At 33.4% G+C, this 14,962-nt stretch overlaps 1 protein-coding gene and 1 long non-coding RNA gene across 4 annotated transcripts; both read left to right on the forward strand.

Moving 5' to 3' along the window:
* Positions 1-488: 488 nt before the first annotated feature.
* LOC121259166 lies at positions 489-1,650 on the forward strand. Its single transcript, XR_005939525.1, has 2 exons — positions 489-630; positions 1,525-1,650. It is a non-coding gene; the product is annotated as an uncharacterized LOC121259166 (long non-coding RNA).
* Positions 1,651-4,846: 3,196 nt separating this feature from the next.
* Positions 4,847-10,153, forward strand: LOC121260861 (thioredoxin domain-containing protein PLP3B-like). 3 transcript variants are annotated; one of them, XM_041162913.1, is made up of 9 exons: positions 4,847-5,127; positions 7,747-7,852; positions 8,362-8,436; positions 8,526-8,573; positions 8,683-8,825; positions 8,958-9,030; positions 9,206-9,267; positions 9,610-9,707; positions 9,779-10,153. In XM_041162913.1, the coding sequence occupies exons 2-9, from the start codon at positions 7,769-7,771 to the stop codon at positions 9,886-9,888; spliced, it is 693 nt and encodes a 230-aa protein (XP_041018847.1). In that variant the 5' UTR covers positions 4,847-5,127; positions 7,747-7,768; the 3' UTR covers positions 9,889-10,153. The 3 variants fall into 3 exon arrangements, with proteins under 3 accessions (XP_041018847.1, XP_041018849.1, XP_041018848.1); XM_041162915.1 differs by having other exon boundaries at positions 4,860-5,127; positions 9,584-9,707; XM_041162914.1 differs by having other exon boundaries at positions 4,865-5,127; positions 7,733-7,852.
* The last annotated feature ends 4,809 nt before the right edge of the window (positions 10,154-14,962 follow it).

Here is a 14,962-nt window from a genome sequence, read left to right on the forward strand (position 1 = left end):
TTTTATTTATATATTATAGTGATAAATATTATAATGATTTTATTTTTTATTTATATATAATAGTGATATATATTATAGTGATTTTATTTTTTATTTATATGTAATAGTGATAAATATTATAGTGATTTTATTTTTTATTTATATATAATAGTGATAAATATTATGGTGATTTTATTTTTTATTTATATTTAATAGTGATAAATATTATAATGATTTTTGGAAAGACTTTAGTACGAAGATGGTTCATTGTGTTTGGCATGTGAAGTATTTTTATAAGTACGAGAATACTTGAAAAGTGTTGAGAAGTGTTGAGAAAATTTGACTACCCAAACGTAGCCTAAGAGTTTAAATCATTAGCTGAGATCCTATATTCCTTATTTGGTTCTGTTAAGTAATGGTAGGAAGTGGTGCTTTGGTGGATTTTCTTTTTTCAATTGAGAATTGAGACCTGATTGCACTTATAGATTATGCCAACGGCCCTGTTTGTAAATGAATTATTATTATTTCTTGCGAGGTGGTGAAACAGGCTGATGGGCTTCTAGTCGAATTTGTGCTTTCTTTTTGCTATGATTACGTTGAGCTATCATGTGATTTCGTATTGAAACATCTTTCAATAATCCAAAAACAGATGTAAGGTTTGATTTTTATTGTTTCAGTTTTAGAGGAGTTGTTTGCTATCCTCTAAGCATAATCAAAATTCTACGATAACCCAATATTTTAGTCTAGCTATGCGATACGTGTGTTTTAAGATATATTTTATATATGTGAATCTATATTTAAATGGCCTCTAAGCATATTTTATATATGGGGTTTTTTAAAAAGTCATCCACATTGTATCTGAAAATTATATGTTTCCTGATTTTTTAAATATTCCATGAGTCAAGAGTTACAATATATCTAAAAGATTGTATTCAAATCTTATTTAATTGTGACATATAGGGCTCATTTAGATTCAGAAAGCGTTTTATTTCATATCATAATTACAACTTTTTCAAATTTCAACATAAAACGTAATAAACAATTTAACTTTTTCCAAATTCAAAACAATAATAATATTTAAAAAATAATATTCTAACAATATTTTATTCAACTTTCAACTTTCATCTAAAATCATCTCATCTCATCTTATCTCACTATCCAAACCAACCTATAATCTCACATTGACCTTGATTGGGAGCTGCACATGTAATTAAATCATTACCCCTCGTCAAGGTCAATGTGAGACCATATACCTCATCACACACACACACACAAACACAAACACATATTTACCATTATCTCTAATTTTTTCTTGTATTATATTTTCCCTGTATTAAACATCATCAATAGGATCTATTATGTTGGAGCCTTGTTCAGGTATCTTATGTAGTACCACTTGAAAATAAAAATTATTAAAAAGATAACTAAAAAAATGACGAATAGTATAACACGATAAAACAATTTATCTTTGTTATATATGCTTATTGCTTTTCAGTTTGTAAGGTGTACTTTATCATGTTAATTAAATGTTTACACTGTGTGCAGGGAGAAGGGAAATGTGAATTTTTTGTATAAGTGGATGTATTTCATTTGATAGAGGATAACATTCATAGAAGAGATAATGTAGTTTGGAAGACGTAGGATTGCGTATTGCTACGCGAGTATGAAGTTCAAAAGGGAGAAGATTAGTGAGTGAGAAAGAGAGAGAGACGTTCACAAGGAAAAACAAAAATTATTGTGTTTGTATTGTGTTGTATCAATTATGATAGTTTTTATTTGGTTCGGATGAATTGTAACATGTCATTGCAAATAGCTGGGTATGATCTATATAGTTTTTGTATGGATCAACTGTAATGGTACTCTCCATATGCTTTCTGTTTGCACTTGGATAGTAATTAACTTATAATGTTTTGGTTATGATGTACAAAAAGAGGTATCTCTATGTATGATATCCATATGTGTATGAAAATGTTGGTTGTGAAATTAACACGCCAATATAGAGTATGTATATTAACTTGTTTGTGAAATGTCGATCTTGAACTTGCAATTAACTTATATGAATTGTTGTTTGACTATCAAATACAACAACCTGTGAATGAGAGTGGTTAACAAGTTGGTAATGAAAACCTATGTAATTAACCTGCTAGTATAGATTATGTAATTGTTGTTTGAAAACTAAACAAAAATGGGCCATCTTCTAGGTTGAAAACTAAATAAAAATGTATGGAGTTAAATAAATTGTAGCAAGAATATATAAAATTTAGAGCTAAGCCAAAATAGTAGAAATTCATATAAAATTGTTAGAGAAATACTTTAGCCACAAAGTTATTACACAAATGCAATTTTACGAATTAATATGACTTGATATGATTCGTCAGATTGTAAAATTATTTTCATTATAAAGTAAATCTAACAGATCAGATGAAACCACGTTAGTTTGTAGGATTGCTTTTGTGTAGCAGTCCTCAAATTATTATATTCATCAGAGTTTAAATTTTAGGTACATATTAGTATATACACAAGGTACACATGGTGGATGCTACCAACACCCCTAGCTACATAGTACACCACGACATCTCCACATACTACAGCATAACATCTCCACAAGGTATACAAACTACGCCACAATATCTCCGCAACACAACAAGTGTTTGCACACAAAGCCCTAGTCTACAATCTACACAAGCAATACCAAGTGCATCTCCATAACTGGATACAAAATGTTGTTTCACAACACAACATACACAAGACAAAAACTGCTTGGGTCACCTGCAGCACCACATTCAAATCGACATCTCCACAACTAGACAAGCTGTACTAACAACCCATTCACAACACAACATACACAAAGAGAATTATATTAAGAACATTAAAAAGTTAATAATTAGACACATAACAAACAGAAAAAAAGTTGATAATTATGCCAATCAGGTAAGGAATTATTAAGCAGCACATTAAGAACACCACATGACATACTGAATATGACTTTGCAAAATCTCCATGGAGTTACACAGCATCAATATGGACACATATTTGAAAACACACAAATAAAATTTAAATAATGCCTACATTATTCATTTGGAAAAAAAATTTCATCAAAACAGTTAAACAAAGAACCAAAGCACGTCAAACAAACTTTAAAAAAAATAAAAGTCATCTACTTGGCTACCCGAAGGGTACAAGTTTGGATTTCGATATGTATTTTGAGACCTCATAAATGGCGGGTAGTATGGATTTATGGGACCATAATATCCCTAGGCTTGTGAAATCGACGTAGAAGGCTTGGTGGCATTCCATCTTCCCCTTCCCTGATTACGCTATTTTTTTTTGATAAGTAAAAAATTTATTCATCAAATGCAATAGGTGAGTCCATGTATACAAGAAGTATACAAAAGAAATACTTAATAAATACATCCTAACACTAGAAAAACAAGGACAACAAGTCATTGACAAGCCCTTCCATTGAGTATAATAGCTGAAAACCAACTAAACAAGGAACACATAAAAAATTCCCAGAGTTCTTCTACATTGCGTTCCGTATTATTAAAACATCTCTCATTCCTTTCCAACCAAATGCACAATATAATGTACAAATGAATCATCTTCTACGCAGCTGCCACTTGAGAGCAAATATGAAGTCTAGTCCAACATGCGAGTAAATCTACCATTGATTTTGGCATAACCCTGGTCAGTCTGGATGTTCTAAACACACTATCCTATAACACTTTAGCCACATCACAATGTAGAAATAAATGATTCGTTGATTCTGCAGCTTTCTTGTACATGAAACATCACTCCATAACAATCATTTCGCCTATTTTTTAAGGAGTACTGCTACTCATCATCCTAACTTCCATCATTCTTTCATCATCCTATAATGTGGCATTAGGTGATTGGAAATTATTTATTACATTTCACTTGTAAACCTATCATCTAATGCTACATCATGAGATGATGGGAGGATGATAGGAGTTAGGATGATGAATAGATTTTTTCTTTTTTAAGATATTGTGGTTACTAATAAATATATATTTTTACTTTTATGTGAAATTATATTAATTATGTCAAATAAATTATGTGTTTTAGTTCAATCCATTTACATGAAACAAACAAGTTTAAATGAATTGTGTCGTGTTAACATATTTCTAATTAATTATTAAACGGGTCAAAATGGGTGACACGACCCGACCCGACCCATTATCTAAATTAACACGTTTAACTTAATGAGTTGGGTTTAAATTGACTTATATAATCGAATGTTCACTATTTGATACGACACGAACACGACACTAAAACAGGATTTGCCACCCTTAATAATACCACGCATGGTAGATAGGCCTTTTAAAAAAGAAAAAATCTACACAACCTCCATACACCACACTTTTTTTAATTTTTATTATTTTTTCTTTTATCAAATATTTAATATATGAATAATGAATAGAAGAATTGAATTAATTTAAAAAGAATAAATTCAAAATTTTTTTAAAAAAATATTAAAAAATTTAAAAATTTAAAAAAATATGGTGTGTGGAGGTTGAGAAGGTTATGTAACATTGCTCTTTATAAAAAACACTATGGCCTGACCTGCCCGATAAATCCGTCCATTTCTACCTGTTAAATGCGGATTCAACTGACCTCGTTTGCATTCAAAACCCACCTCAACTCATCTCATCATTACAACTTTTCTAAATTTTCACACAAAATATAATAAACAATTCAACTTTTCAAGTCCCAAAAAAATTTTCTCAAATTTCGATACAAAATATAATAAATAATTTAATTTTTATTTTATTATTTATAAATCACTTTAATTCATCTTAACTCGATTCTGAATCCAAACCACTCCTAAATAACGGTTTATCATCCAACCCGCAACTTAACGGGCGAAAGAGCAGGCCGTCCGGGCTTATCTGATATCTCCATTCCAAACCGGCAAACCCTAGACGTCTCTCGCTCTCTGTCCCCTCGATCACTTCTGCAGGAAACCAAGTCTCTCTCTCTCTCTCTCCTCGATAGCGCCTCCAAGCAACCGAGTATTGTCTGTCTGCCGACTTCTCCTGCCCACCAAGCAGCCATTCCTTCGAAGCTCACCAAGCAGTCGTTCCTTCGCAGCTCACCATAGCAATCCAGCTCCATCCACGGTCCACGGTAAGCTACTTTTCTCGCTGCATTGTGGGTTGAGTTCGTTTTCAAAAGCCGAAAACAGACCAGATGAAATCGGTTTTCAATTAATCCCATTTTGAGCCGAACACAAAATGGGCTGCAGTGCTTGTCATTTCTAGACCACGCTGCTCAATTATTAGTACAATTAATAACAATAAAATTACATAATCACAGTGCATTATGCCACATTATGCCCTTTTTGTCCCAATTTGACCTGTTTTAAGTCTTCCCCAATGATTTCCTTGTGACCAATATTGCAACTGGGCCTGAAGTAAAAGTTTGGCTTTAGTCAATTGGGTCAGGCAAAACATCCAAACCTGATTCAAATTAGACCAGATTTAAGATCTGTTTATAGTGTTGGCAGAGTTGGAGCTAAGTAGATCGAACCCAATTCATATCCAAATGTTATAGAAAATAATTAAATTATTACAGCTCATGTATTTACATGAAACCAAATCCCAATTTTTATATCCTATACAACAAGTTAGTAATTTTTTAGTTGTCCTTGCAGTTCTTATTTATATTTTGCATCAGTTCCTGTCAGCATAGAGTTGGTATTTCAGCATCATGTTTTGAAGTGAGACCAGAATTAGGGCCACAAGGTGTTGTGGAGAAAAAGTGGTCTTAATAGTTATATCTCTGATACAATTGAAGACTGAAGTTGCTCTTGTTAGGAGGATCAGAAGGTCAAAAGTGACATTCAGTGAATATGGAAATTCTAATTCAAGTCACTATCAATTAAAACTGACTTGTATTTATTAAAGCTCTTGAGAAGAGGCGAACCAATCACTAAAGGCCTCAGACCCGAATCGTTGTGCCCTTTGAATCATTATAATCATATCCCTACAACTTGTTAAGATTGAAAATTGCTTTATTTGTTGGATTCTGTAAGCATGAATGCTGGTATAAATTTGTTGGATTTTGCAAGTATGAAGGCACGTAAAAGGGAGAAAGGGAAAACAATCTAAGGGTACTGGGCCTACTAGCCCTGCTATGAAATTATTAGTTTTATCCTTTTTTTTTTTTATAAGTAGTTTTATCCATTTTTTCAGATAACATTTATCCCCTTCAAATTAAAGCCCCTCTGAAAGTTTGTCACTGATACAAGTATTAACTTAGAAAAAACATGGGCATTTCTAAAACGACTTGATTGAATGATATACATGGTAGTGACTCATATTTTAAGTGTGTGCATTGCTGCTCTTATGTTAGAAACAAACTTGGTCCAATCAAGAAGATGAAGATAGAAATCTTGACACCTTTATAAAACAGTGTGCGGTCATAAAGATTTACATGTAATTATAGGATCAAATCCCACTAAAACCTCTATGAATAATATTACAAAATTTGGAATAGCAGAAGGCCTAATTGGAAATAAGTATAAGAGACAGTTTCTTTTGACAAAAAAAAAAAAAAAAAAAAAAAAAAGGTATGAGAGGCAGTTAACAACTAGTGCAAGTTTCTTTTGAGCCCCTTGTTTCTATCTTGGACAAACCAAAACCATGATATTTTTTAGTTCATTTCCCACATTTGGTTGAAAAATGATAAATTCACCAATTTAGGGATAAATATGTGTAAACTGTTATGTATTTGTTTTGCTGGGTTCTAGGCATATGATCTTAGATAATGCATGCACATGTCCTATCTATTTGTTGAAATCTTATTGGTATAGTGTTGCTGAGTTTTTATATTTTCTCATGTTTTTATGTGAGAATTATATGTCAATTCATATCATGGATTGCTTCAGAAGTGGCACTCCTACAAATTTAAGAGACGATGAGATAATTACTCCTTTACCTTCAAACGTTAAATTATCTAGTAATAGTAACACCAGTCTCCCTCTCAAAAGGAAGGCAAGTAAGGACCCATCAACGGTGTGGGAACACTTCACAAAAATAGATGGATGTTCATTAAGTCATAATTAATCAATTGTTTAGGGTTTGTTACTTTCTAATTTTGACAATTATCTTCCCTAAATCTTGTTTGTTGTAATATACAATTTACCTCTTATTTCTTGGCCTTATTTTTCTTTCTGTTATTTGAACTTTCCTACCACTACCACGTAAGATATTAATACTATTTTGATAAGAATCTCGGAACAAATTCTAGCAATAAAATGGCTATGAAATTGATATAATTAAATAGGTAGAGATTTGCATCCTTTTTTTGATCTGACATTGGGTTGAGATGATTCTGGTAGCATTGGAAAGCTAACTCAGTTCTCTACAAATTTATATTTTACAAGAATCTTCAAATTTTAACTTTTACTTGGTCAAAACAGCTCGGCATCGAACCAATCGAACAACTAAACATAAAATTAGTTTGACTTTAGCTTGACCTTGACTCGAGTGAACATTGCGGGAAACACTATTTCACTTTTGGAGTCTCTGAATGATCTAATAAAATCCTAACTATATGTAGATCATTATGCACGACTTCCCTTGAACATTTCAAGAGAATTTGCTGATCAAAGATTTTATGGAACAGATTAATTAGTCAGTTTCCTAACTTTGCACCTTAAAAATGTTCTTGAATTTTATTTCTTAATTTTTTTATGTTACAAGTTTCATTTGAAAGCAATACAATATAGTTTAAATCTTTCAGATATAAAGGAAAGAGGAAACAGATGGATCCAGATTCAGTGAAATCAACTCTGTCTAACTTAGCATTTGGAAATGTGATGGCAGCTGCTGCTCGTGATTATCAGAAGGTTTTTCTCTTGATTATTTTTTTCATCTCCCATATCGTTTATAATCCATTCTGTCATCTTTAAATTGAATTTTTGAAGTGGAAGTTTATCAACTATACCCTTCTTTTTATTATGTAATTTTATGTTAGTATGTTATGTTCCAATGATGGGTTTTTGTAGTTTTTGCAAATAAAGAAATGTGATGAGACCATCATTGATACTCTACCCCCATGTAAATTAAGCCTGTTTATTTCCCTGCTGAATATAGAGTTTTTGTTTTTGGGATTATGCAAATTTCCGCTGTACTATAACTCTCTTTTGGTTGAAGCGGGCTGAGTAGTGGTTAGCTTAGATGACAGTAAATGATGGGTTTACTAGGTTATATTACTTTCCTCCCGAGTTGCATGAAAGCGGGTATGCTTTTTAAGCAACTGATTAAAAATATATTGTTTAATTGCATTAGTTTGCAAGCCACATTGAATGGTATGTTGATTGTTGTTTGTTGTCTAATGTGGTCTGGTATCTTATAGGAGTTGCTTGCTCAAGGGAAGCCACAGGCATCAAGTTCTTTCAACCAGGAGGTCGACCTTGATGAGTTGATGGATGTAAGTTTGATAGTGCTTCTATTTAATCCATCTGGTAATTAATGCACTTGTTTCTATTTATGCGGTGTACTTGCATCGGGTGATATTAGGACCCGGAGCTGGAAAAATTGCATGCAGATCGATTTGCAGCTCTCAAGGTTAGAGTTTTGATGTTTTTTTAAATTTTCTTGGATGTACTTTGATAAATTGATTTGGCGGAAGTATATTGTAATTAGTAAGTATTTATGATAGAATTCATTTGAATAGAAAGAAGCTGAGAAGCGGGAAGCATTAAAAAGGCAAGGGCATGGAGAATACAGGGAGATTACTGAGGGGGATTTCTTGGGTGAAGTTACCAGTAGTGAAAAAGTGATTTGTCATTTCTATCATCAGGAGTTCTATCGCTGCAAGTAAAACATTTAGTTTAATCTTATATTCTCTCTCTCTGTCTCCCTCCCCTCCCCCAAAATAGATGCACATGATCATGTACTTGAATATATGAATTGAAAGTTCATGTGCTCATACCAAAGGGATCTGTGTAGGATAATGGATAAGCATTTGAAGTCCCTAGCACCAAGGCACATTGGTACAAAGTTCATCAAGGTGGATGCAGAGGTCTGTATACATTAGTTTGTGTAAATATGTTGCAAGAAAGAACTTTTTTTTGTGTTTTCTCTTTTGAGTATACTTGATCCCAACATTGGAATTTGAAGATTCAATTGTTGCAAAAGTCTGACCTAATAAAAAAATCAAGATGCATACTTAGATACATTACTGAAATGAAATGCAGAATGCACCCTTCTTCATTGCGAAACTAGGAGTCAAGACTTTGCCTTGTGTCATATTGTTCAGGTGAGGGCATATCTGTTGTCTTTTAAATGTTCTGTTCCTTGTAGAAGCTAGAGACATGTCAGTACTGTCCGATTTGGTAATTTTGAAAGAGGATAAGTCAAAAGAAGTTGGAATTTTAAAAATAGATCTCTGTGTTATTCTGGACTTCTTTTAGTTTATTTCTTGAAAACAATAAGGATGAACAATTGGTGTTATTTTCCTGGAGCTTAGCCCAGATAATGATAGCTCAATGATTGTTAGCCTAAGGTTGGCAGTGCTGATATGCCTATATGAAACTATATGACCTTCAGATCTAAGTTCAAGCTTATGCATCAAGACATTCTTGTCACAATTTTTACTCAGGAAAGGAATCGCAGTTGATAGGCTGGTTGGATTTCAAGATCTGGGAGGAAAAGATGATTTCACCACAAAGACAATGGAAGTGCTACTAATAAAGAAAGGTAAATGCTTTTGTCTGGCATGTTTAGCGTTTTTTAGCGCATGACAAGAGTCTCAACAATCATTATTACAGGTATTATTAGTGAGAAGAAAGAAGATGAAGATGAAGACGACGCTGGAAATCATGAAAATATGCGCAGGGTAGTGAGATCCTCAATGAATCCTGATTCTGATTCCGACTGAAAATGGAAGAATTGCACTTAGTCTACATGGATTCTCATTTTAGGTCATTTGGGTGAGGGGAGGGTTTTAAACGCGTGCTTGTGTTGTTAAATTCACTTATAATTAATTTGGATTTCTGATTACTAAATACTAATTTGGGGAATTTATATCTGTGTGCGGAGTGTTTATAGGACACCAAGGATTCATGGAAGCAATGGACGGTTACAAAAAGGTGTAGTTCTCGTTTGGTTATATATATGAGATGAGATAAAAGTTAAAAATTGAATAAAATATTGTTAGAATATATATTTTTAATATTATTTTTGTTTTGAAATTTGAAAATGTTGAATGTTATTGTATTTTGTATGAAAGTTTAGAAAAGTTATAATCATTAGATGAGATGAGATAGAATGTGTAACCAAACAAGGCCTAATCTTAGATGGACCAAGTGAAAAATAATCATTTCAGAATGCTTAGGAAACCCCATGAATTATCCTGTTTGATAATAATTGTTTCACCAAAAACACTTGTTTCATAAAAGAAAAAAAAAATGCAAGTTGAGCACCAACTATAGCAAGTCAAACATGGGACACCACATAGAGCAGGCAACAACAAAAACATGCTCTCACGACAAGTATCAGATCATGACATCGTAGATGTAGGAAGTTGGTCTCGGCCATGCAGATATGTAATACAGGCTCAAGAGTAATAACTCCACTTGTCCTGAATGATCTTATTACTGCCCTTGTTTTTACTTAATTATTGTCTCTTTTTCTTCTTTGTCCATGTATTAGCCTTCTTGCCTATCAAGGATTCTCGACCTTCTAATACTCAAATAGTTACGAGACATGTATTTACAATGCATTTACCTGTTGGCTCTCTGTCTACTTCTGCCTAACATCTCATGAGCCATGCGTGAGATTGTCTAAAGTTAAAAAAATTCTGATATAAAAGGTTAAATTACTCTCATTCAACAGTAAACATGAAAAAATAATCAAAAAATAAATAAATTTTTTGCTGAAGACTGGCCATATCATCAATACCATGGAAGTACAAGCACCAGCATGCTTCCCATTCTTATTTAAATGGGAGGATTTCTTGAGACTAAAAAACAGACCGGAAAATAGGACATCATAGTTCTTCTACTCAGTAGCACTACACCACACATCTGCTAAGGGAAAATAAAATAAAATAAAATAAAAAGATAAAAAAATAAAAACAGGCGTGTAGTGAAAGGCCGCTGAAATTTCAATATACCTATAAATGCCTCTCTCCAATTTTTTTTTTCCCAAAATTTTGTATAATATTATCTATTTTCAAGAATATGGCCTCACTAAGATTAATTTAAACTAAGTTTAGAAGAAATAATAAATTTATTAATATGTATTCCTAAGTTTTTTGTTATACAACATTAGACTTGTTAATATGGATTTCAAAGTGAAAATACAAGAAAAATTATTTAAAGTTGAGGATTTATATGAAAAGTAGTTGAGAGGTTTCATTCTCTAGACTTCATTGAGCAAGAAAAAATTTATTTAAGGTCTCAATTATATTATTATATGTTTCATGTGATACGAAAATATCTAGATTTACATGAAACTTAAAAACTGGATTACCTCCTAAAAGATTACATATTAGAATGAAAGATTGCTTTCTAAAAGATCACTTGATAGATTTAGTAAAAAAAAAAAATTCTAAATATTTCCTTACAAAAATAATCATGGATGAATATTATTTCATGAAATATTATCATCATAAATCTGAAATGTATTGTAACACCTAGGTTCAGCACCAAACCCAGGGCAAGGCACGTTCTATAATTTTTTTATTTTTCCAAAGGTTGAGATGTATAAGGAGCCCACTTGAGATATTTTTATGAGGCAAGTTGTTTTATTTTTTAGAGGTTGGGTCAAGGCCTATAATCCACTGAAAAAGTTCAAATTTCGTACGCCCAAAACCCAAGGCCCACACCCGTTTGCTTTAAACCGTGAAAACCAACTCAGTTTATGATTAGTTTTCCTCACCCCGCACGACTCCACTCCCATGCACATGCAAGTATATTTTCTTTCGTTTGGTTCTCAATCACCTATATATATACACCTTAGAGCATTAGCATTGACTTCATTAAAACTATTTTCAAAATTTGATGAAAATTATATGTTTTTCATAAATTCAAAACCTCTCTATCCATAACCCCACAGTAGATTAACTATTGAATTCATCAAAGTAATAATATAATATTATTTTTTTAATAATAATATTTTTAATTTTTTTTTCATATTTTGCAATTACACTAACCATATGTACATTAATAATTTAATTTGATACTTAAATTATTGTTTCTCAACTATTTTTTTCTCAACCTAATTATTCAACAAACACATTTCACAAACTAATTTTCAAACCAAAACTAGTAGTCTGCTGCATATCTCTATAAATCTAGCTAACTCAAGTTGCTGCCATCACACAAAATAAATAATAAGCATCTTCTCTCTCGAGCAATCATTGGTATTGACATATGATTATTGTTGAATGAACATATGATTATTGATGGATGAACATGCAGAAATTACTCCAGTAGAGTTTGATCTATCACATATACATCCTTGGTATTGACAACCATGTCAATTCTGGTAGTGTTTTGACTTACTCCAAACATATAAACCAATACTATGCTATGTCCATCAAATTAGATAGCCATTGGTTTACTCCAACTCGAGCAATATCTTCAGAATATAAGCTTTCAACATCAGAACCTCCAATGGTTCTTCATTCATGAACCTGATCAACATTTGTGTAGCAGTTTTACACTTCAGTAGCAGTACCCAAATAATTTTATCAAATTCAGTTACATATCAGCAATTTTAGTTACACAGCAAGTCCAGAGGCACATATACAAGTTCAGTCTATGTCAAACACAAAAAAAGGCTTCATCTTTTTTAGCCAAATCATCTATACAAAGGAACGAGAAGTGGGAAACCAACCCCATCATATTTACAATAGATGGGAATGGGGAGGGTTTAAAAGTTATGAACACAAGAAGACTTCTAACTTTAATTTACAAAAATTTCCTATGGTGGATTAGAGAAAATGCAGGATATAAAGCTAGAAAACTTTTACTTACAAGCTTGTTTACTGGCATACTAAACACATTATTATAAAAATACGTAGTATTATAGTGACTGTTGTATGTGTACACCAACTCATAAATAGCTAATGCCAATAAAATTAAGTATATGGTTTCTGTTAGGCAGAGAGAAACATGTGAAAATGTAAAGATACAAAGATCACCATTTTCAGCTCTCAAGAACACAACCGAGTCCCATGCAACTAGCTTCTTGCGGTTCACGAATGTGCTCCACCCAGTCATCAACAGAACATAATGGCATAAAAGAGTTCAGATAGCTAAATAACAAAAAAACCTTGTGTTTATACCTATGTTTAACAACATATACTTTATCCCCATGTTTAACAAAATAACAAAAAAAAAAAAAAAAAAAAACCCAGATCTATCAAAGATTCTTCCATTCAAACATTTTCATCATAACAGACCCAAATCAACAAAGTAATAAAAGGAAAAAACCCTAAAAAAACTGTTACAGAGAAAGTAAGCCAAGACCAGTACTACTTGTTGCTCCGAGGGTGAGTTTTTTTTTTCCTCTTTTCATTTTCTGTACCACACTCCATTCTAGGTCGTCTTCATTTCATTTTCCACACAATGTTACATAAAAACACAAAATTATATAAGAAAAATCTAAAAATTTTATTTATGGAAACTAGAACAACAAAACACCATAGAAAGAGATTAAGGAACCAAACAAATCCCAAAGATTTACCTCAAAGTCGTTGTTACCTCAAAGCCAAGACTCGGTGAAGAACCAAAGATTTGGGGTTTGGAGCTTAAATTTCTATAGAGGGAAAAAAAAATAGAGAAATAGGGTAGCGTCGGTCTTTAGAGGGAAGAGAGAAAAAGAGAGAAAGAGAAAGGGAAGAGAGAAAATGGAGAGGAAAAATTGAAAGGAAGAAAGGAAATTTTTTTCAAATTCACTGGTGAAAGAAATGGGAGAAAGGGATGCGGGAGAGGAAGAAAGGGAGAGGAAGAAAGAAACGGAATTACGGGCGAAAAGGGGAAGAGCAGTTGAAAGAAGTGATTTTGTAATAAAATAATCGGATAGATTATGAATAGTGAGTCTTCAAATATGAAGATGAAAATAAATTTCCTGTAACTCAAAGCTTGAGTTTTGATGTTTACCGAATTCAATATCAGCGTTTTATACCCTTGATTCATCAAATTTTAGAAATTCTTTCATTTGAACGAGACCGATGCAAGTGCTCTTATACACCTTAATGCACTCGTCGCCTCATCAAGTCCTAGGTTAAAGCAGCCCCTGCTTTAACTTCAGAAAGCTGTAGCCCCCTTGGAATTCCGTGCATGGCAACTCAGCCAGTCCGACCTCAAGGCCAAGCACTACAAAACAACCCTCCATGCTGTGATAAGCCTCCACTACACTCGATCACCACTGCACCACAATGCAACACAGTCCACGTCCAGGAAACTCATGCAACCAAAGCAACGTGATAGCAGAAAACCACCAAAGGGTAGTCGCTGCCTAGCTCCGCGCAAAGACTGGAACCACTCAAAACCACCGTGTGATAGCCATTACACAAGCTCCATGCATGGCAACCACCTCCATAAAGTTGCCCACGCCACCGTGTCCAACCACCAAAAAATCTAGATGGGGTGCTCTGTTTGCACCACACCGAAACAGGGAAGTGTTTCTCACCGTGAACCACCTGTCCAACCCCACCTCGTCGTCATCACACTGCACAGAAAGTGACGCCCGGCACCTCACGCCACCCCAAGCTGCCGCTCTCACTCGGTAAGCTCACGCTGTGTCCACGGTCTCCTATTTGTTCTCTCTCACCACTCTCGGACTCTCTTTCTCTCATCACTTGGTTTCCCTCTCTGGGCTTACTCTCTCCCTCTGCCGTAAAATTTTTTTCTCACTCCCAGAGTACGCTGTCGGCTAGCCCAGTCACTAGCCGCCGCTCGTTGCTAATCTCGGTAAGCCCACCATTGTATGGTTTTGTAACT

This window comes from Juglans microcarpa x Juglans regia, chromosome 4D (genome assembly GCF_004785595.1).
Source record: "Juglans microcarpa x Juglans regia isolate MS1-56 chromosome 4D, Jm3101_v1.0, whole genome shotgun sequence".
NCBI lineage: Eukaryota > Viridiplantae > Streptophyta > Magnoliopsida > Fagales > Juglandaceae > Juglans > Juglans microcarpa x Juglans regia.

Bases quoted from the DNA above. Each gene is read 5' to 3' on its own strand.
- LOC121260861 (XM_041162913.1), top strand. From the start codon at position 7,769: ATGGATCCAGATTCAGTGAAATCAACTCTGTCTAACTTAGCATTTGGA. The intron at 7,853-8,361 runs GTTTTTCTCTTG...GGTATCTTATAG, and splicing joins CTGCTCGTGATTATCAGAAG to GAGTTGCTTGCTCAAGGGAA. The intron at 8,437-8,525 runs GTAAGTTTGATA...GGGTGATATTAG, and splicing joins ACCTTGATGAGTTGATGGAT to GACCCGGAGCTGGAAAAATT.